The sequence below is a fragment of the Diospyros lotus genome, chromosome 10, assembly GCF_014633365.1.
Source record: "Diospyros lotus cultivar Yz01 chromosome 10, ASM1463336v1, whole genome shotgun sequence".
Classification (NCBI taxonomy): domain Eukaryota; kingdom Viridiplantae; phylum Streptophyta; class Magnoliopsida; order Ericales; family Ebenaceae; genus Diospyros; species Diospyros lotus.
Window position 1 is genome coordinate 15,999,071 of NC_068347.1, and position 22,661 is coordinate 16,021,731.

The window sequence follows — 22,661 nt, forward strand, 5'->3', positions numbered from 1 at the left end:
TTTCTAATGAGTAGAAAATAAGGGAAAATAAACTTTTTAATAGTCTAATAACCTACAACAATAATGTTGGATATTTTCCCAAGGTTAAAAGGGGAGCAATCACTTGTAGTAACCCTAGGGCGAGAGTAGGGCATCACACCCTTTATGTCAGCAATGTCTTGGTTTTGACTGTTGGGTTCTACCCATCGCTAAAACCCAGCAGGGGGGAGAGAGGGAGAGAGGTGGCGGCGGCGGCAGCGGCAGCGGCGACGGCGACGGCGACGGCGACGGCGACGGCGTGAGGTTGAGCAAGTTCAAGGGAGAAAATGGAGAGGTTCGAGATGAGAGAGGTGGGATGAAGAAGTCGATTGACAACATGAACTTGCTGGTCCTTACCAGTGACAAATCTTATTGAGGAGTTAGTTGGTAGAATAGTGGCATTGGTCCTCAATGGTGTGAGATCTGATGGAGAAGTTGATGGCAGCATGAAGGCTGGTTGTTGGTGATGCAATGTTTGGTGATAACGATGTTTGGTCTTCTTCTTTTTCTTTTTCTTCTTCTTCTCTCTCTCCGCATTGCTAGGTTGCATTTGGAACCTAAGAAGCAAGAACTTGATGAGGGTTCTGACTACCTGCTAGAATTCAATTATACAAAGGGAATTCTCTCGCAATTCAATGGATAATTGCGCGGGAATTGGTGAAACAAAGAGGAAGAGGAAAGAATAGAAAGACAGAGAGAGAGAGAGAGAGAGAGAGAGAGAGAGAGAATTGAGAGGGGAAAAGAGATCGAGAGAATTGAGAGAGGAAATAGAGTCAATTGTATTCCAATCATGCCTTTAAGGGCTGTGAGGGTTGGCTTATATACCAATCTTTGGTGCCAACATTTGAATTATATTCTGCAATCTTCTATAACCATCTTTTATCTTTTATTTCAATAATACTGTCAGGACCCGAGGATTGGGCCTGACTCGGTTGGTAATTGACAGCAAAGAGAGAGAAAGAGAGAGAACAAAAGGGAGAAAATACTGAAAATACTTCTTCATTCGATGCCTTCTTCTTTACATGGACAGTAGTTATACAATCAATTCTAACAGAATAACCATAGTTGGTTATGGCCAGCTTCCCGCCTTATAGCTCCTAACTAACATACAATGTAGGTTTTATTCCCTAACTGCCCTTAGGGTCGTGACAATTTCCCTCCCCTTCAACCAATTCTTGTCGTCAAGAATTATAAGAGTCGGGTAGCCCTAGGAAAGTGCTGCAACAATTCTAGTAAATTTTCCCAAGTAGTATGCTCCGGTGGCCGATTAGTCCACTGAACCAGTACTTGTGTAATAGGTAAACTGCCCTTGTATATGATCCTTCTCTCAATAATGGCGCGAGGCTCTACCTCCTCTTCCAGCTGCTCAGCTATGGGAGGTAATTCTGTGTTGACATTCGCTAGGGGCCCTTTAACTGGCTTAAGTAATGAAACATGAAAAACAGGGTGAACTTGCACTCTTTCTGGCAGCTGCAACCAGAAAGCCACTGCTCCCACTTTGGCCACAATAGGAAATGGTCCAAAATACTTAGGACTCAGCTTGGAAACTGGAATTGTGGTGTAAGGCTGTTGGAGGAAATGCCTGACCTTCAAATAAACCTGCTCCCCCAATTCAAATGATCTTTCAGTCCTCCTTTTATCCGCCATCTGCTTCATACGGTTCTGGGCAGTGGCTAACTCCTTCCTTAAGATAGTTATCAGCGACTGCCTTTGTGAAAAATACTCGCCCACTGCTGCCATAGTAGGATTAGGGCCTGAAATTGCGGGTAGGAGGGTTGGTTTATACCCAAACATGGCCTCAAAAGGACTCCTCTTAATGGTACTATGGTAACTAGAATTGTACCGCCATTGAGCTAGGCCTAACACATATTCCAGCTCCTGGGTTTTGTGAAACACATGCAGCGCAAATAGGCTTCAACACACTGATTTACCCGCTCCGTTTGTTCGTCCGTTTGGGGATGGTATGCAGTTGACATATGCAACCCGACACCTAATTTTTTGAATAATTCCTGCCAAAAGCGACTAGTAAAAATGGTATCCCTGTCAGATATTATGGATTTGGGCACCCCATGGATCTTGACCACCGAATCTAAGAAAACTCGTGACACCTTTGCTGCTGTAAATGGGTGAGTTAATCTGATAAAATGGCTGAATTTGGTCAACCGGTCTACTATCACTAATATCACATCCTTCCCCTCTGATCTAGGCAGGCCTTCCACGAAATCCATTGATATCTCCTCCCAAGCTTGCTCTGGAATTGCTAAGGGCTGCAACAACCCAGGGTAAGGGACCTGTTCATGTTTACACTGCTGACAGATCTCACATGACAACACTAATTGTACCACATCCCTTTTTAATCTTGGCCAAAAGAAGAATTGCTTCACCTTTTGATAGGTGACCCTTACTCCAGAATGTCCTCCTATTGGTGAGCAGTGTAAGGCCTTTATAATCTGCTCTTTAAGCGTTTGGTCTTCTCCAACTACCAATCTACCTTTGTAACGAAGCACCCCTTGAGTTAAAGTATATCCCTTAGGATTTCCTTGCTGCTCTGCTGGTTGCACTGCTAATTGGGCCACCCTCTCCTTAATCCAATCCGTGGTGTCATAACTTTGTACCAACTCCTGAATCCACATAGGCAGAACATTAGATATTGCATGACAAGTGCCTTTCTCATCCCTCCTTGACAATGCATCCGCTACCAAGTTTTCTCTACCCTTGCGATATTGAATTATAAAATCTAACCCCATCAGTTTGGAGATGCCTTTCCGCTGTAATTGTGTGTGCAATCTTTGCTGTGACAAAAATTTAAGGCTTTGGTGGTCTGTTTTTATCACAAATGGAATCCCTTCCAAGTAATGTTGCCATCTTTCTACTGCTGCCAATACTGCTAGTAGTTCTTTGTCATAGACACTCAATCCTAGGTGTTTTGGAGCTAAAGCCTGGCTAATGAATGCCACAGGTCACTCTCCTTGCATCAACACCGCTCCTATTCCTTTGTCACAAGCATCCGTCTCTCCACTACAAAACCCTTTGTAAAATCCGGTAATGCCAACACCGGGGCCTCAGTCATAGCCTTTTTAAGCTGAACAAAAGCAGTTTCAGGTTTTGGATTCCATTGGAAAGCATCTTTCTTAAGTAATTCAGTTAGGGGTTTGCTTATTGTCCCATAATTCCGAATAAACTTTCTGTAATACCCCGTCAATCCCAGGAATCCCCTCAATTCTTTTTCAGCCACTGGTCTTGGCCACTCTACCATGGCAGCCACTTTAGCTGGATCTGTTTGTACTCCTTCTCCCTACACAATATGTCCCAAATATTCCACTTCAGTTTCAGCAAAGGCACATTTAGATAACTTGACATACAATTTATGAATCCTAAGGACTTCAAAAGTAAGGCGTAGGTGAGCAACATGTTGTGTTAAATCAGGGCTATAGATGAGGATGTCATAAAAAAAAACAAGGATGAACTTCCTCAAGTAGGGCTGGAAGATTTGGTTCATTAAGGCTTGAAAAGTCACGGGCGCATTGGTTAACCCAAAGGGCATGACAGTAAATTCGTACAGTCCTTGGTGTGTCCTAAAAGCGGTTTTGTGGATGTCATTAGGTGCCATTCGGATTTGATGGTAACCAGATCTGAGATCCAGTTTGGAAAAAACCTTAGCCCCATGGAGTTCATCTAGTAAATCTTCAATTAAGGGTATAGGGAACTTATTTTTGACAGTATGAAAGTTAAGCTGCCTATAATCAATACAAAATCTCCATGTACCATCTTTTTTTTTAACAAGAAGTACAAGAGAGGCATATAGGCTTTGGCTGGGACGAATTATAGAGGTTTTTAACATAGAATTGACTTGTTTTTCTATTTCAGATTTTTGGATGGGAGAGTATCTGTAAGGCCTAATGTTAATAGGGTCTGAATGTGGTTTCAAAGGAATGGAATCGTCCAAAGAACGTTGGGGTGGTAAGGAATGGGGCTCATCAAATAAGTCCTTAAAATCCATCAAAAGTAGGCGCAAGGTATCCGAATTATGTACCTTCTTAGAGATTTGAGCTTCAATGGTCTGATCCGCTAGCTGTTGGCTATTCTGGGGCTTGCCGTCTTCTTGCACTGCCACAGCTTGTATAGAATACAGCTGTGCTATCTGTCCTCCTTTAGTGAGCATCATCTTGTGTAGCTTGCTGCCCTTAATCATTCTGCATTCACCTTGCTCTAGGCTGCCCAGCAAGGTAAGCCTCCTTCCTTCCACTTCCACAGTCACCTCCAACTTATTGAAATCAAAAGTTAAGGGACTAATCGTCTTCATCCAGTCAACCCCGAGGACTATATCGCATCCTCCCAGCTCCAAAACTCTGAGGTCAGCCACAAATTCTTGATCCTGCATCACCCATTTGAACCCTTTGCATTTGTAATGACTAAACATCCTACTACCATTAGCCACTATTACGGATAAAGGAGTAGTTGCTGTTAAGGCCCATTTCAAACTTTTGGCTATAGTTTCACTGATAAAACTGTGGGTGCTCCCACTGTCAATCAACACCATTAGTCTTGTTTACCCCACATGGCCTTTTACCTTAATAATTTGTCCCATGGGACTGCCTTTTAAGGCATGAAATGAAATCTCGCCCCCTTCCTCCTCTTGTAATTCCTCTGTATTGTCTTCTTCTTCCTCTATCATTGCTTCTTCTTCTTCTTGATCCCCTTCCATTTGCATTATCTGTTTCTTGCATTGGTGCCCAAAGCTATACTTGTCCCCACACTTGAAGCAAAGCCCTAGCTGTCGCCTTTGTTCCATAATCGTATTCTTAGGCCCCTGAGGGTTGTAGGCCCCTTTAGGTGTCCCTTGAGTCACTAATGGAGTCATGGTCTTGAAATTACCCCCACCTGATTGTCCATTTCCCAATCCTACTCTTAGAGGTACCCTGTGTTTCTTGAAAATTGCTTCCAATGTCAACTCTTGGAGCCTCGCTTTTTCTGCCGCTTGACTTACAGTCGCTGGCATCATCATCTTCACCATTGACCGAAGCTCATCCCTCAATCCATTAATGAAGGTCGAGACTAGATATTGCTCCGTTAAACCCGGTTGAGCCAAGCACACAATGGCTCTCAATTCCTCAAACCTTGTTTGGTATTCCACCACTGACCCTTCTTGTTTTAGTTTACTGAACTCTTCGATTACATCCCCAATGCTTCTTTCCCCAAATATTGCACATAGCTTTTCTGCAAAAACACCCCAATTCCTTTCCTAGTCTTGATCTTGGGCCCACCCTTGGTACCAACAGTCAACCGTATCGTTTAGATAAGCTGCGGCCATCGTAACCTTTTGCTCCTCTGGTACCTTATATAACTGGAAGAATCTCTCACAATGCCTCACCCACCACCTCGGCTTAGTTCCTTCAAACATAGGGATTTCTAATCGTGGGAGTATGGTTATGAGAATTATATAGAGGGTTTCACACCTGAGTTTCTTGATTTGACCTTGATTCTTCCGCCCTTAGCTGGTCTCGATTGGGTATATGATCCTGGGTTGACAATAAGGGTTCTGAGTTTCCCCTAGGAGGAAACTCTGGTGACAATTGGAATTGCGGCAAGGACGATAAGATGCCCAAGACGCTATTCAGTCTTTGTCCGTATTGTTCTAAAGCCTCACAGGTTGTTTCCGCATCCCCTTTTATCTCGTCCTTCATCGCGACCAGTTCCTCTTGCGTCTGCGTCATCGCCTCTTGAGTCTGGTGCACCTCAAACTCCATCGCCTCCATCCGCGCTTCCATCTGCTGCGTCCGTGTTCCTTCGGCCATTCTTTCCAATCCGTCCGCCTTTGTCCGTCGCAGGCCTCCGCTCACCCATAGTCGGTTCGACTGGCTCTGATACCACTATGTCAGGACCCGAGGATTGGGCCTGACTCGGTTGGTAATTGACAACAAAGAGAGAGAACAAAAGGGAGAAAATACTGAAAATACTTCTTCATTCGATGCCTTCTTCTTTACATGGACAGTAGTTATACAATCAATTCTAATAGAATAACCATAGTTGGTTATGGCCAGCTTCCCGCCTTATAGCTCCTAACTAACATACAATGTAGGTTTTATTCCCTAACTGCCCTTAGGGTCGTGACAAATACCTTGGTGTTCCCCTTATATCCTCTTGCCTTAGTAACCAACCTATTGGTCAGATGACAATTCCCCCTTGCTTGAAACCTTACTTGTCCTCAAGTAGGTTAAAGTAGCTTTACTACCTTGGGAAACTGCTTCAAGAGATCAGGTAGGTACTCCCAGGTGTTGTTTTTTGGGTGGAGGTTGGACTGACGCACTAACACTTGTGTGATTGGCACCTTTTGCTTGTAGACGATCCTTTTGCTCACTATAGCTATAGGTTTTGCCTCTTGTTGAGTAGTTTGAGCTATTGGAGGTAGAGTAAAACTTACCAGGCTGTTGCCAGGCGAGAACTTAAGGAGTGATACATGAAACACGGGGTGGATGTAGGACCCCTCTGGGAGTTGTAGTCTATAGGCAGCCTTATCCACCTGAGTTATCACTTCATAAGGACCATAAAATTTGGGGTTGAGCTTAGTTAGCCTTCAATTGGGCTTGCCTTAACTACAAATACACCTTATCCCCCACAGAGAAAGACCTCTCACTCCTCTTGTCGGCAAACTGCTTCATTCGATTTTGTGCATTAGTTAACTCTTTCTTTAGGGTGTGCACCATCTGCTGCATCTAAGCCGAATAATTGTCCACTGTAGCCACTAAGTTATGGCTTCCACCCATTGGTAATGAAGGAGGTTTGTACCCGAAGAGCGCTTCAAACGGTGTCATTTTCAGGGAGGAATGATGGCTGGTGTTGTACCACCATTGTGCCAAAGAAAGCCATTTATGCCACCCGGTAGGATGCATTAAGCACACACACCTTAAATAAGTTTCTAGGCATTGATTGATTGATCCTCTCAATCTGCTCATCCATCTTCGAATAATAGGAGGAAGACATGTGTAGCTGAGTTCTTAGGGACTTCATGAGTTCTTTACAAAGTAAACTTGTGAAAAGTTTGTCCCTATCTAAAATAATTACCTAAGGTAGCCCATATAACTTGCCCACTTGATCTAGAAACACCCTAGCCACCTCTTATGTGGTGAAGGGATGAGATAGATATACTTCGTTAGCCGATCAACCACCACCAATACACAGTCTCTTCCTTCTAATTTTGGCAAGCTCTCTACAAAATCCATGCTGATATTGGTCCATGCCTGATCAAGTATGGGTAGAGGTTACAACATCCTCGAAGGGTGGATGTTTTCATGTTTACACTTGTTGCAAGTGTCACAGCCCTTCACATATTCTCTTAATGCCTTTTTTAATCCTTGCCAGTAAAATAGTTGTTTAATCCCGCCATAAGTATTTTGCACACTTGAATGACCTCCAACAAGAGAGTCATGTAGTGCTACCAATACCTCTTTCTTGAGGGATTCATCCTCCCCAATCACCATTTTCTCCCTGTATCGTAACAGTCCATTCTTCAGTGTATATCCAGGTCTACTAGCTGGGTCAATAGTAAGCTGCTCCATAAGCTCCTTGGTCCACTCTCCCTTATCACAGCTGGATGTTACTTCTAGGAACCAATTAGGCGTAAGGGAAGTAATAGCAACTAAAGCTCCTTCTTCCAAGCATCGAGAGAGAGCATCGACTACTTTGTTCTCTTAACCTTTCTTGTATTAAATGACATAATCTAGCCCCATTAGTTTTGGCGTACCTTTTCTTTGGAGATGTGTATGAAGTTTTTGCTACAACAGAAACTTTAGGCTCTCATGATCAGTCCTTATGATGAACCTTCCCCATTCAAGGTAATGTCTCCACTTCTTTACTATTATTAGAACAAACAAAAATTCCTTATCATATACACTGAGACCCAAATGTTTAGGGGCCAATGCCTGGCTGATAAAAGCTAGGGGTCTGGCCCCCTGCATCAGAACTACCCCCACCCCACAATTACTTGCATCTATCTCCAATACAAATGGTTGAATTAAATCTGGGAGACTTAATATAAGGACCTCACTCATGGCTATTTTCAGTATTCCAAAAGCTTCCTCTGCCCTCCCCCCCCATGGAATCCTTCCTTTTTCAACAACTTTGTCAATGGTTTACTGATGATGCCATAGTCCTTTACAAACCTTCAGTAATACTCAGTAAGGCCCAAGAATCACCTCAGGGCTTTCACATTAGCAAGTCTTGGCCAAACAATCATGGATGGTACCTTTTGGGGGTATGTGCTTACTCTTGCCCCTGAAATAATGTGGCCAAGATACTCCACTTAGGTTTGTGCAAATACACATTTAGACTTCTTGATGTACATCTTATTGAACCTGAGGACTTGTAGAGTGGTCCTTAAGTGCTCTAAGTGTTTGGAGAAAGTAGGGTTGTGCACTAGGATATCATCAAAGAATACCAAAATAAATTGGCATAGGTAAGGTTCAAATATTTGGTTCATGAGGGCTTGAAAGGTTGCTGGGGTGTTGGTCAATTTGAAGGGCATTGCCAAGAATTCGTAATGCCCTTGATGGGTTCTAAATGTAGTTTTGTGGGTATCATTAGGGTGCTTACAGATGTGATGATATTCTGATTGGAGGTCAAGTTTAGAGAAGATTTTGGCTCCATGTAATTCATCTAATAAGTCCTCAATAATTGGTATAGGGAATTTATTCTTTATTGTTAGGGAATTGAGTTGGCGGTAATCAACACAGAATCACCAACTGCCATATATATATATATATTTTACTAAGAGTAAGGGAGAGGCATAAGGACTGATACTTGGTCGAATGATAGACATGTGCAGGATGTCTTTGATCATTCATTCAATTTCAGTTTTCGGTTTTGGGGGTATTTGTAGGAACAAAGGTTAACTGGCTTAGAATTGGGTTTTAAGTTGATGGTGTGGTCTATTGGTCTTTGAGGTGGTAGAGCCTTAGGTTTCTCAAACAAGTCCCCAAATTTAGCTAAGAGTAAATCAAGAGAGTCTTGTTGGTTTACCTCCCAAGGAGTTTGTGCCAAGTCCTTAGAATTTAACATGAGCTTCCCATCATCCTTTGTTTTTTCCTTCAGTTCAATAGCATGTACAAAAAAAAGCTAGGCCACTTGTGTCCATTTGCTCTTGAACAATTTGTGCAACCTCTTGCCTGTGATTAACTTACCGGTTCTTGTCTTAGCATTGCTAGTTAGGGTCATTCTCCTCCCTCATTTTTCGAAGCTCACTTCCATCTTATTAAAGTCAAAACAGATTGGACTGACTTCTCTCATCCAGTCCACCCCTAAGATCATATCACATCCCCCCAACTTCAGTAAACATATAGATCAGCCTCAAAATCTTCCCCTTGCGTCTGCCAACAAAATCCTACACATGCATATTTACACAGTGCTTTTTGGCCATTGGCTACCGTGATTGATAAGGGATGAGTCATTGTTAGGCTGCATTTCAACTTCTTGGTCTTCTTGGTTGTCTCTTCATCTTGGAAGCTATGAGTGCTTCTGCTGTCAATAAGTATCATCAAACTACTCTCTTACTCTCCTTTCCACCTTTATGATCTTATTGGTGGTCACTCCCCTTAAGGTGTGTAAAGAAATCTCCACCTCCTCTTTTCCTTCTTCACCTTTATTGGATTCCTCCTCTTCTTCCCCATCATCTTCTTCATTTCCTGCCAACAATAGCAATTGATGTTTACATTGATGCCCTGGAGAGTACTTATCTCCGCATCTGAAGTAGAGGCCTACTAGCCTCCTCTGCTTTATCAGCTTTCCTGCGAATGGTTGTGAGGGTGCTGGGAGTGCCAACCCCTTGTCACGTTGTCCCAGTGTTCCTCCATTTTTACTCCACCCTCGGCTACTTTGTTGTAAGGGCATCACCTGCCATCCATTGTTCACTCCCTTCTACTTCATTAGTGCCTCTACAGTTAACTCTTGTAGTTTTGCACTCTCTGCAGCTTATTAGACTGTCTAGGCTGAAACATCTTAATGGTGGAGCATAATTCTTCGTTTAAGTTGTTAATGAAGCTTGACACGAAGTATCCCTCCATAAGGATGGGATTTGAGATTAACATGAGAGCCTTCAACTACTCAAATCTCTGTTGATAAGCTTGTACAGATCCCTCCTGCCTCAACTTATTAAACTCCTCCACCACATCTAATATTCCTCTTTCACCAAACCGCTCATAGAGGCCCTCCACAAATTCCCCCCAAGAGCACTCCTCTTTTACTCCACTCCAGCCTTGGTACCATGCGTCTCCCACGTTATTCAAATAAGTAGCCTTTAATGTCACCTTTTATTGTTCAGCCACACTATAGAGGCTGATCATCCTTTTGCATAGCCTCACCCACCACCTTGGGTTATGGCCATCGAATAGGGGGATCTCCATCTTGGGCATAGGAAAATCGATCTGATTTGATCTAGTTATGTTGCCTTGCCTCCTGACTCCTACTTTCTTCTCTATCTCCTGATGTCCTGTCTCCAATTCAGCAGATCCTTCAGATATGAAGTTTCCTCCCTGGCCATTCAAGATTGGCTCAGATCTCTCCCTAGGAGGAAATTCAGGCGAGATTCTTACTTGAGTTTGGCGCGAGAGCATTAATATGAATTGCTGCATCTGTTCCGTGAGAGCTTGACCTTGCCCTCTCTTTTGATCCTCCAGCCTAGTAGTTTGCGCTCTGCTCTCTTCGCGCCACAAATTCACATCTCCATCGATCCTCCTCTCCACTGAATTCTCAAACGCCCCCATACGGTTCTGCATCTCTGCCATCTTCGTTGTCACCTGTTGGAGTCGCACCTCCATCTGCTTCATACTAGTTTCATCCGCCATAACCCACTTCGAAGTCTCCTCCAATTGCCCAGAACTTGTTCTGATACCAAATTGTCAAAATTCAATTCTAACAAAGGGAATTCTCTCGCAATTCAATGGAGAATTGCGCAGGAATTGGTGAAACAGAGAGGGAGAGGAAAGAGTAGAAAGTCAGAGAGAGAGAGAGAATTGAGAGAGAAAAAGAGATCGAGAGAATTGAGAGAGGAAATAGAGTCAATTGTATTCCAATCATGCCTCTAAGGGCTGCAGAGGTTGGCTTATATACCAATCCTTGATGCCAACATTTGAATTATATTTTGCAATCTTCTATAACTACCTTCTATCCCTTATTACAATAATACCCTGATGCTCCCCTTATATCTTCCCGCCTTATTAACCGACCTAGTGGTCACGTGACACTGCCAAACCTAGATGGATTGTAGCAACGATGCTTGTCTTTTTCTTTATTTTATATTTTTAGTTTTTCCTTTAATTAGAGTGAGATTAGATCTAAATTTGTCTTAATCATATTTAATTGATGGTGTTATTGATAGAAGGGATGTTCTGGCGATTTAAATAGAGTATAGGGACTAATTTGGCCAAAAACAAACCATGGGAGGTGTTTGAGTGAAAAGCCTAAACCACAAGGCATTTACAAGAAAAATTTACCTTTTAATTTTTGGTGTACAATGATTGTTAGTCTGTTTTGGTCTTCAATTTTGTTGCTAACTGGATTTGGGTTGCCTGGATCTTAGACAAAGATGCATATATGTGATGTCCCTACACTTTTTTGTGTGAAGTGGCATATTTGGTGTGACAGAAGCAAAAGAGCTTTTGGGGTTTTTGGAGGATTTTATTTAGTTTGAAGGGGACTATTGTGACTCCTAACTCCTGCCCTAGGGTCACTGCAGGTGATTGATCACCTTCTAACCTTGGGAAAATATCCAAAGTTACTATGGCATGTCATTGGACTATTAAAAATTGTATTTTCCCTATTTTTTTACTCATTAGTAATTTAATTAAACATAGTCCAACAAGCTCTAATTAATTCCTAAAGAGACACATCTTCACTACCCAAGTGTTAGAAATAAAGAGGAAGATGAGTTCATGACCTCATGATCAATTGGGGTTGACCCCACAAACATTCAACAAGATCACACACCATGATACCCCTAACCATGGGTAAGAAGCATTTGAATTCAACATCCTTTATCTTGGTTCCTTGCACGTTCATGTTAAACATACTTAATAACATGGCACATATCATTCCTATTATCCACATCATGAGAGCCATTACATACATTGCTATTACAAAACATGTCTAGTTACTTACAAAACATAGAAATCATGTTACATTTTCGTCGTGAACTTCTCAAAAAACCAAAGCAGGTTTAATTCTTGATTAAACCCTCCCCCTTATTTTTTTTTTTTTTTTGATCAAGATGTAAATATGTCTAAAGATCAAAATGTACAGTATACTCTGGGCATACCCGGGACAAAGAAAAACACCAAGACTATAGCCCTTGAGCAAGATACTCGTACTGGATTAAAACATGGGGATACAAAGAAAACATAGCTCTGTATACAAAGGTTTTAATCCTATAGGAAATGCTCTCACAACAAGGTTTAACATTCTCAAAAACAACACGATTTCTAGCTTCCCAAATGTGGTAGACCGTGGCTGCCAAAGCCATCCTTTTAACTCGGCTCAGCCAGGAAGATCCTTTAGCTTGATGCTGCATCCACTTTAACGCCCTTGGCAGCGAAGACATAGCACGAGCAAGGCCAAGCCAAGTCTTGATTGAGCTCCAAATGTCCAAGCTAACCTGACACTGAAAGAAAATATGACCTACAGACTCATCAGCAACACCTCACATTGGGCATGAACGATCAATATAAAGGAACAAAAGCTTATCCTTCGTGAGAATTTTTGCCTTGGCACACAACCACAAAATGAAAGCATGTTTGGGAATAAGGTTGGACTTCCACACCACTAAAGCCCACATAGCTCTCTGCCCCTTGGGCCTAAAATAATCATACATTGCCTTGGTGCTAAAGGACCCACTTTTGTTCCACCCTTCAAAAATAGACAATGCACCATTGAGGGAACCTCCATCCTGTAATAGAGTGTCCTTGATACTCAACAACTTTTTGAATAAAGAGGAATCATCCTCTCTATGCTCCCTCTCCCATATGGATGCTGCCCCTAAATACTGATGGCCTATTCATTTCACCCAAAGAGAGTCCTTCTTGGAGTGAATGTTCCATAATAATTTGGATAGCAGCCCAGTGTTCCAGCTTCTAAGATCTCTGAGACCCAACCACCTTCAGACTTCGGCATGCACACAGACCTCCAAGGAACCAATGAGAACTTAGAATTCCATAAGAAGAGCCTACACAACTGAGCTATATTATCAATCACAGCACTAGGAACATTGAGGATCGAAAGCCAATGAACATTGGCATGTTGAATGTGCACTAATGAACATTGCTACTCAGTAAGGTTTTAAAAATCATTTTCATGCATGCTATGCCATGAAATGCAACACTTGCTTGTTAGCTGATTATTCTCACTGTATATAATTGAGAGGGCCCTGGAGCCACTGTGGATTCTTTTCATCCTTGCACCACACAGAGTATAAACAGTCAACCTTAACCTCGAGTCTACCAAGTGACTCTCTATGGCCATAGAAAGCTTTAGAAATCTAACTTTAATGCATACAAGCTGGAAATTAGAGCATGAACCATTTAACTAACTATGCAAATTTATGCATGCTTTTAAAACTGAGAATGCAAGTAAACCCTTACCCCTTTCTTTTGTCCAGGTTAGCCAAGCAACCCATTGACTCCTTTTCCTTTCCTGGAGGGAGTTGAGTGAAGTTCTTCAAGTGGGCATTTCCCTTAGCTTTTAGTAGTCACCAACTGATTAGAGCTTCAGCCAAACAAATTCCTCTCAGTTTCTTTTATTTCTCTTTTGGTCTAGCCCTCAATTACAACAAAGAAAATGAGACATGCCAAAGCTTTTTAATTGCAACGAAAATCTAAATTTATAGCCCCACTAACTCGGTTACCGTCTCACAGCCTAACAAAATGATGACTTGTCACCTCATTTTCATTCTTTAATTCTCCAAGGACCCCTCCTACTTGGCTTATCAAGTTGTGCCACCATATAGCTTGGCTATAAGAATGCAAGAGTTAAGCTTTCAGTCTATATATGCTCAAGGATACTAAAATCACTTGAAGTTTGTCTCACGAGCAAGTCATGCACAATGGTCACCACTTGGTTTAAATATCTTTGTTTATCTACCTTGAACACTATTTTCCTTAAATAATAATATTTAATCTCTTTTCAGCTCAATTTGTGATCCATAATTCTCCTTGGATCCCCAACTGCTTTAGGGTCACCAAGTAATTGTCTCCTACACCTTACTTAACAACCCTTGTCAAATTTTTCAAGCATACCTCGTGAATTTTCTGTATTCTGATGCTACATCAGTATCTCCTATGATTCATTTAGTTCAACCATTTTTCAACTTGAACATATCCTTGGGCTTTTTATAGAAATCTTGACATGTCCTGAGACTTAACTAGCTTACCCCTCATTCCTTTTAACTCATTTCTCCTTGATAACTTGATTATTCCCAATTGAGGCAATTAATTGAATTAATTTTCTAAAATTCACAAATAAATTCTTTAGATGTGAATTTCAGCCAATAATAATATATTTAGAAGCACTGTGTAATACAAGGTATTACATCTATTCTCATTTTCCTCCGTGTTTCTTCTTTTTGGTTGGTTTTCAAATTGTATCTCCTTTTGTGTTCTTCCTTTTTGTTTAGTGTTTGGGTGACTTCACCTGGTGGCTGCTTGAGTGAGCCACCAGGTGAAGTTAGTTTTTGGGTGTCTCTTTAAATCGCAGTTTCCTCTTTTCATGTAGTTATGAAAAAAAAAAAAAATGAAGTTTTGGAAGCTGGTGGCTGCTTGAGTGAGCCTGTATGCAATGCAAGTGCGTTTGTTTACTAGTTTCCCAAGCTGTGGATGAATATGTGCTTTTCTTACCAGCTTTTGTTCACAGGAAGGGCATGTGGACAAGCAAAACCAATTACTTATTTATTTGCTAGTGGGCCCCTTTGAAATTTTAGGTTCAAGGACATCTTTATGTGTGTGTTTTGGGATTTCATAATTCACATTCTGGCTGAGTCATGTCTACTATTATTGAATGGATATCCTACATTACTGTTCTAATAATTGATGAGCAGACTTGTTATACGGGAAATTATTAAGAAGCAACAAAATTATTGATATGTGCTATAGAAAAATTGCTGGAGGATTGATTTGATTGCTTGAACATAACTTTTTTGGCCATATTTGCAGGGGACTATAGCCCTCAGCACCTGTTAGAAATGATAGCGTTGCATTTAGATGCCACCTATCCAGAATGCAATATATGGAGAGAGTTTGCGTCTTGCTTTCTCAAGATTTATAGCTGCGAAGAAGATCGACTGTCAATGTGCCTGGATGGAAAAGAAGGCATAAATAAGCAACGATGTTCTGTTCGTTTCAATAGGATTCCTGAAATATTTACCCAGGGAATTTCTGGGAAGACTTGGAGGTTTCGTTGCAGATGGTGGCTAACACGTCACTTCAGCCTGAACATTATCAAGTCAGAAATTGAAGCAGGTATTCTTATTGGTAATTTAATGTACTTTTCGGGCACAACCTTTGATGATGACCTACTCAACTTAAAACATACATTCATCTACTGATATGCAGTCTTTTCTCCTCCTAATTGATGCAGGCGATTTGCAACTCCTGACTTACAAAGCAGCCTCTGCATCTCATATGTATGGGCCACACTTTGAATATGTTGTAAAGGCTTACATAGTTTTAGAAAACCAGGATAGAGATTTGTTCCTGTCGTTGAAATTGCATATGCTCAATTGTGTTGGATTCTATTCAAATTTTGATGGGAAGTAATATATTTTGTGAGTGAGAAGAAACTTCTGGAATTCTCTCCCCCCCTCCCCTCTTTTTTTTTTTTTATTTACATCCGATACAGAACTGAGAAAGGAAAGAAGTCTAGTTGGTTGCAGTGGAGCTGATAACCAAGTTAAAAAGGGTAATGTTGCTCCAGCAAGAGCTCCAAGGAAAAAAAAAAGATTTCAAATAGGCTATATTGGATTGAATGATAGACCGCAAGAGAGGACCATAACTGGAAGAGATGATACTAAGTGGAAATGATGCAGAATTTTGGACTAAAGGGATCAAGGAGAAAGCTTAGGAGATCATGACATGAACTTCATGGCTGTGCTAGTGGTGTATGAGCTTTGCTCCTTCCTTGTACAGTGGGGCAGTTAAGAGTGAGTTTGATAGTTTTTTTTTTTTTTTTTTTTTCCCTTTATTTTATTTTCTTTTGGCTAAATGAACCACAAAGGTGGACACATACAGTTGTGACACAAATACAAGCGACAGGAAAAGGAGGACCCGCAAGATTAGCAGCGATTGCTAATTGGAACAGTGGCTTTATATTTATGCATGCATTGTTTCACATATGAATGATGGATTGGGCATTTCTTAGAGTGTGATTATTCTTCTCAAAATTACAACCAAACACAATATTATTTTATTCTTAAGAGAATGATTATTCTTCTCAAAATTACAACCACACACTATTTTTTTATTTTTAATAGAATAGAAAGTACTTTTCTCACCCAACATGCGTTTAACATTTTTTTTTATCTTCATTTCCATTCCCCCATGCACATCCCAATGAAACAAACACAACCTAATGATTAAAAAATGATGAAAGAAAAAAAAATTAAAAACAATAAAAATAAATTAAAGTTATCAAAACTATGCTTGACTAGGGTTCGGTTTGAATCATGAACCGAATCAAACTCGTTCTTTTAAAAATTGAATCGAAATTATTTTTTTTATTTTTGTTTAAAAATCGAAACTGAAGAGTTACGTTTCGATTTTAGTTCCTAAAAATAAAGAATTGGAATTAGAATTGAAATCGAAATTAGTTCAAAATGTTAAAAAATAAATTAAATAAATATAAAATATATAATGTACTACAATAAGGATAAAAAATTACAATTTGAATTAGATTGCAGATTGTACTGGTTGTCTGCCAACAATAGGCAACGATCAATATTTTTTTTTTTTTTTGACTGTTGTTTTTATTTTGAATTATTATTAATATTTTTAAAAATCTTATTTAAAAATCTATAAGTACCCCATTTAATTTTATTTTTTCATTCACAACTCAATTCTCACTTCTTACTATCATTCTCTCAATTTTATTTTTTTTTCATTTAGAAATTATAATTTGATTTTGTAATTATTTTTTTATTATTTTTATAATTCTATTCAAAATTTTTTTTTTTCAAAAAAAATATCAAGTGACAAAGACAAGAGTAAGGTTGGGAAATCTACCTAAAGTGAGCCATTGTTCCTTGAACAAATTCCTACATAAGAATACCAACACGTAATCATTGATGATAAAGGTGATGATCAACAACAAGAGCATTCTACAAAAAAAAAAAAAAGAAAAAATATTGATATCCAACATTTTTTAGGTACATTTCAAGAAAATTTATTTGGCAAATGGGATTATACGAGTTACTTGCAACTATTATAGAGATGGGTGTTCAAAAAAATCGACAAACCATGAAAAGTGACCGAATCGAACTGCACCACATGATTTTTTGAAGGGGGCGGTCCAACACGGTTTGAGAAATCCTCAAACCGTGCAGTTTGCAGTTTGAGGATTTCTTAATTCGGTTTAAAACTAAACCACTTGAGTATAATCTTTATATATATAAAAGTAGGATAGTCTTGAAAAAAGAAATTTTCCCCCAAAACTTGCATTAATGATTTTTAATTAATACTTATTGCATTAATAATTTATAATTTATAATTTACATTAATAATTTAAATCCTTCAATTGCTTTTAAATAATAAGTAATTAATAAAAAAATTCCCCCCCCCAAACTTGCATTAATGATTTGCATTTAGTATTTATTGCATTAATAATTTATATTTTGTAATTTGCATTAATAATTTAAATCTTTCAATTATTTTGAAATAATATATACTAATTATTGTAAAATTAATAATAAATTTTAAATACACGAGTTTTTCAATGCTAATTATGGAATTTTCAATACATTCTTATGTGAATATTAAATATTTAATTAATCCATCAATCAATCAAAAATAAATATTATTTATGAGAAATATAAATAGACACTTAAATTATTAATTAAGTCACAGAAAATTGTTTATTTATATAAAATTACATCTTTATATAATATAATATAATAATATATAGTAGAATAGTATGCAAATATTTCTTTCCTCCAAAAATCTGTCAAACTATTTTTTTACATCTAAAATTTGTATTAAACTTGCATGAAATTTTCAATGCTATTAATTAATAAAAAATAAATACTATTTATGAGAAATATGAATAGACACTTAAAGTATTAACTAAGTCACGAAAAATTATCTATTAAATAAAATTTTATGTTTATATAATATAATAATATATAATATATTATATTAAAGTAGAATAGTTTGCAAATTTTTGTTCCCTCCAAAAATTTGCCAAGCTATGTTTTGCCTCTAAAATTTTTATTAAATTTGCATTGGTTTTATGAGATATATTAATAGACAACTTAAACTATTAATTAAGTTATAGAAAATTATCTATTTATTTAAAATATTATCTTTATATCTTTTTTCTATATATATTTATATAATATTAAAATATGATAGTCAAACAAAGTATTTTTCCAAGTGTCAATCAATGGTGAATTTTTTCCCTCAAAAACTTTCATTAAATCAAAAGTAGTGATTAATTAATTTTTAATTACTTTAATAATTATATTATAGTCTTGAAAATGTGATATTTTAACAAATTTATAAAAAATTATTTAAGGTTGTCAAATACTAGGATTTTTCAATGCTAATTAATATTTAAACTATCACATTTTTAAGACTATGGAAGAAATCAAAATTCATATTTTTAAAATTTTGTTATTATTGAAAAAACTTATTCTTACTCATATTTAAGAGTTTTAATTTATATTTATAATTATAATATAATAAATAGAAAATAACGAATGTCTTTGAGTGGATATATTATATATTTTATAATATTTATTTATAAATAAATATAATATAATGAATAAAAAATCTTATAAGTATTTTGTCAAGTGATCTACTTAATGTATTAATTATTCTTTAACACATTAAATGGCAGTACATTGAATTAAAAGTGTTATCCATTAATATATTGAATAGCGAATAATTAATTAAACTTAAAATTTGATAAATAATTAAAGATTAAAAAAATATAATTATTAATTTTGTTAAAATTATTTAAAATAATTTTTTTTTATTTTTAAATTAAACTCTCTGTGTATCACACGGGTTCACCACTAGTGTAATAATAAAAAAAATATAAAACAATTTATTTTGTTTATATATAATCTTTTATTTATTTTGATTTATGAGTTAAATGGTTGATGAATAATTTATGAAACTATGGAAATCGCACCACGAAAATGAGTGGATTAATATTTTGGATATTTTGGACAAACCATGAAAATCATATCGAACTGCACCACATTTTAAGGTGTGCTTTGGTGCGGTTTTCGCGCACCAAATCAGACCGCGCGATCTAGTTTGATAAAAGAAATGCACAAGTGGCTTGGTGTACTGAAAATGTTAAAAAATGGCCAAACCCCGTGCACACCCCTAATTATAGACAACAATTCAAGTACAAAGATGGTGGTGGATATGGGACGTTTAAGATGCACTTGAATAGCAAGCATCCAAGGGTCTTGAAAAAACACAATCTCAAATAGTCGGGTTTGCAACTTATAATTCCTTCGCTCTTTATGTTTATTCCAGTGAAAAAAATGGAAAGAATTAACTAAAATAATTTTTATTGAATATTTATCTTTAAATTTTGATGAAAAATAGAATTTATTAATTATTGTCAAAATACTTTAAATTATTTGACGAAACGTGTGTCTAGAACTACTCTTACACATATACTTCATTCACTTTATAAAAAAAAGTAATAAAAGAGTTACAAAAAGTTTTTAAAAATTTAAATGGTAAAGTTATTATTTGTATTGACATTGGTGTGATAATTGGCAAATGCTTTCATATATGGGCCTTACATATGTCATTAGATTGATGATAGTTGAAATATTTAAAAAAGTATTATTGCATTTAGAGTTTTTGATTAAAGATATATTGCCGAAAATATTTATAAAATTATTAGTTCTATTTTGCAAGAATATTATTTAGTGAATATAATTTTTTTTATTGGTTTTGACAATGCTTTTGCTAATAGTGCTTCTACTAGAGAATTAGAAAATATTTGTAAACTAAGTTTCGATGGTAAATTTTTTAACATAAAATGTTCATGTCATGTATTAAATTTATGTGTTCAAGATGGATTGAGATCTTTTGAAATTTACTTTACCCCTATTTAAAAAGCTATTTTGTATTTGTGGACTCATCGACAAGTAATGAAAGAATGGGCTAGATTTTGTAAGAAAATGGAATGCGACCTAAAAAATTTCATAGAAATGTTCCAACACGTTGGAACTCAACTTATGAATTATTAAATAAATTTTTTTATCATAGACAATTGTTATGTGCTTTTATTGCAAATAATGTTGGCTTTATTGTTTTATATCCCCAATAATAGAATATTTGTGATTTTTTTTTTAAATTTACTAAAAATGTTTAATGATTCTACATATACATTGTCCCTTGTTTATTATACTGCACCTTCATTATTTTTAATGGTATGCATTAATATTGTAAATGTTATGCAAGATTATAAAAATGATGAAGAGTTAAAAGAAACAATTAATTTGATGAAAACAAAATGGTGCAATTATTTTGATAAAATTCTTGAAATTTATCTTGTTGCTATTGTTTTTTTATCCTAGATGTAAATTAGATGGTTTGTTTGACTATTTGAATTTGCATGTTGAATGCTTAGGAAAAACCGATTAAGATGTTGCACAAAAAGTAAATTACATTAGAAAGTTAATTTGTGACATGTATATTGAGTTTAGTGTTAATTTTAATAATGTTGCCCAACAAATCTTTAAATATGGAGGAATTTTCTAAAATGAGCAAGGCGAAACAACTATTATTTCAAAGGCAAAAGAAACCAAAGAATTTATCAAGTTCTATGTATGAAATTGATCTACATCTAACAACTTCTTTTGAGTTTAATATTTGTCTAAATTTGAAAGAATTTTCAATTTTGATCTATATCTAACAACTTCTTTTGAGTTTAATATTTTCCCAAATTTGAAAGAATTTTCAATTTTATAATGGTGGAAAGAACATTCAAGCAATTTTCCTTTTTTATCACAAATTGCCAAACAAATTTTAGCAACTCCTATCTCAATAGTGGTGGTTGAACAAGCATTTAGTGAGAGAAGGGGTATTCAGGATGACACATGATAAGTATGACTCCTGAATCGGTTGAGGCACAAACATGTGTGGATAATTGAACCAAAGTGGAACTTAGACAACAAGAGATCGTCAGCAATAATAGTAAAAATTTATATGAAATTACAATCGAAAGCACAATAACTGGTACTTCTAAAAATAATTTCGATTAAGGTAAGGGGTTACAAATTTAAATGGTTAGTAAATTATGTGGATTTTGAGTTTTTTTTTTTTATCTCAAAAGGATATGTAGATAACTTAAATTATATAAATTAAGTTAAAGCCTTTTTTCCTTTTTTTTCTTTTTATTAAGTCAAAGCCTTTTTTTTTCTTTCTTTCTTTTTTTTTTTTTTTATCTTTTTATCAAATCAGTTCCAATTGGAATCAGAACTGTTGGGAACTAAAACCAAATCGTCAGAGAATTGAAGCTAGTTAAGCCTAATCAAAATGACATTTAGATTTTTATTTTTTAAGTAAAAAAATCTTTATTGGAATTGTGTAAGCATCCCCGCCCGGATATCCCAACCACCCGGACTACTCGAACAAAATCACTTACGGAAAGGAAAAAGAATGAAACATAAGACTAAATTACTCTAGCATGCATACTCAAGAAATAAAACAGCAAAAGCAAGGCTATATACATGCATGCCCACAAGTACCCCATTGGAACAGCGATCGCATAGCATAAAATATATATGCAAACACCTGTGCCAACAAATAGAAGGTACAAGAAACGATCCCTCACAGTAAAAAATAAAGGACAAAAATCCTGCCAAACATCAGAGACTACGAGGGCAAGCTAACTGTACACCCTACCGACATGGATGGCTGCTAGGTGGTGCGATCCTCGCCCTTGAACTTCATTTTACCCTTATCTGGAATGATGGAAAACAAGGTGAGTCGTAAGATTCAGCAAGCTATAAGAAAAAGAAGGCTATAAAGTAAATAGAATAGGAGATCACCCCAAACACAGTCCCACACATACACACAAGCCATGAGACACTACAACACAATAGGATAGCATAAGAAAAATACATACCGGTCCTTGGGACCCACACAAGACACCCGGCACCCAAGTCCCATACCAACCTGCCGCTGCCCTGCGAGACAACATATGTCTTCAACAAACTCGTGCGCACTCCTCGGGTTGATACTCCCGACACCCGAGCCTCTGAATAACTGAGCCCTAGGCTCCCTCGGAATGGTACTCCCGTCCGAGACCACTGTACATAAAGTAACCATGCAATGCGCATATAAAAATGCAAGGCGTAGTAAGCATCAACTAGATACACTAGCGCTCATACATCCAGGCATTAGGCAGATGCTTCGCCCATA

The 22,661-nt window shown here is 37.3% G+C and overlaps 1 protein-coding gene across 1 annotated transcript in view; it reads left to right on the forward strand.

Moving 5' to 3' along the window:
* Nucleotides 1–16,394, forward strand: part of LOC127810829 (uncharacterized) — a 52,571-nt gene extending 36,177 nt beyond the window's left edge. The window contains exons 8-9 of the mRNA XM_052350392.1: nt 15,207–15,512; nt 15,631–16,394. Of these exons, the coding sequence (XP_052206352.1) occupies nt 15,207–15,512; nt 15,631–15,809 (485 nt within the window). The 3' untranslated portion in view covers nt 15,810–16,394. The remainder of the gene's footprint in view (nt 1–15,206; nt 15,513–15,630) is intronic.
* Nucleotides 16,395–22,661: the final 6,267 nt, after the last annotated feature.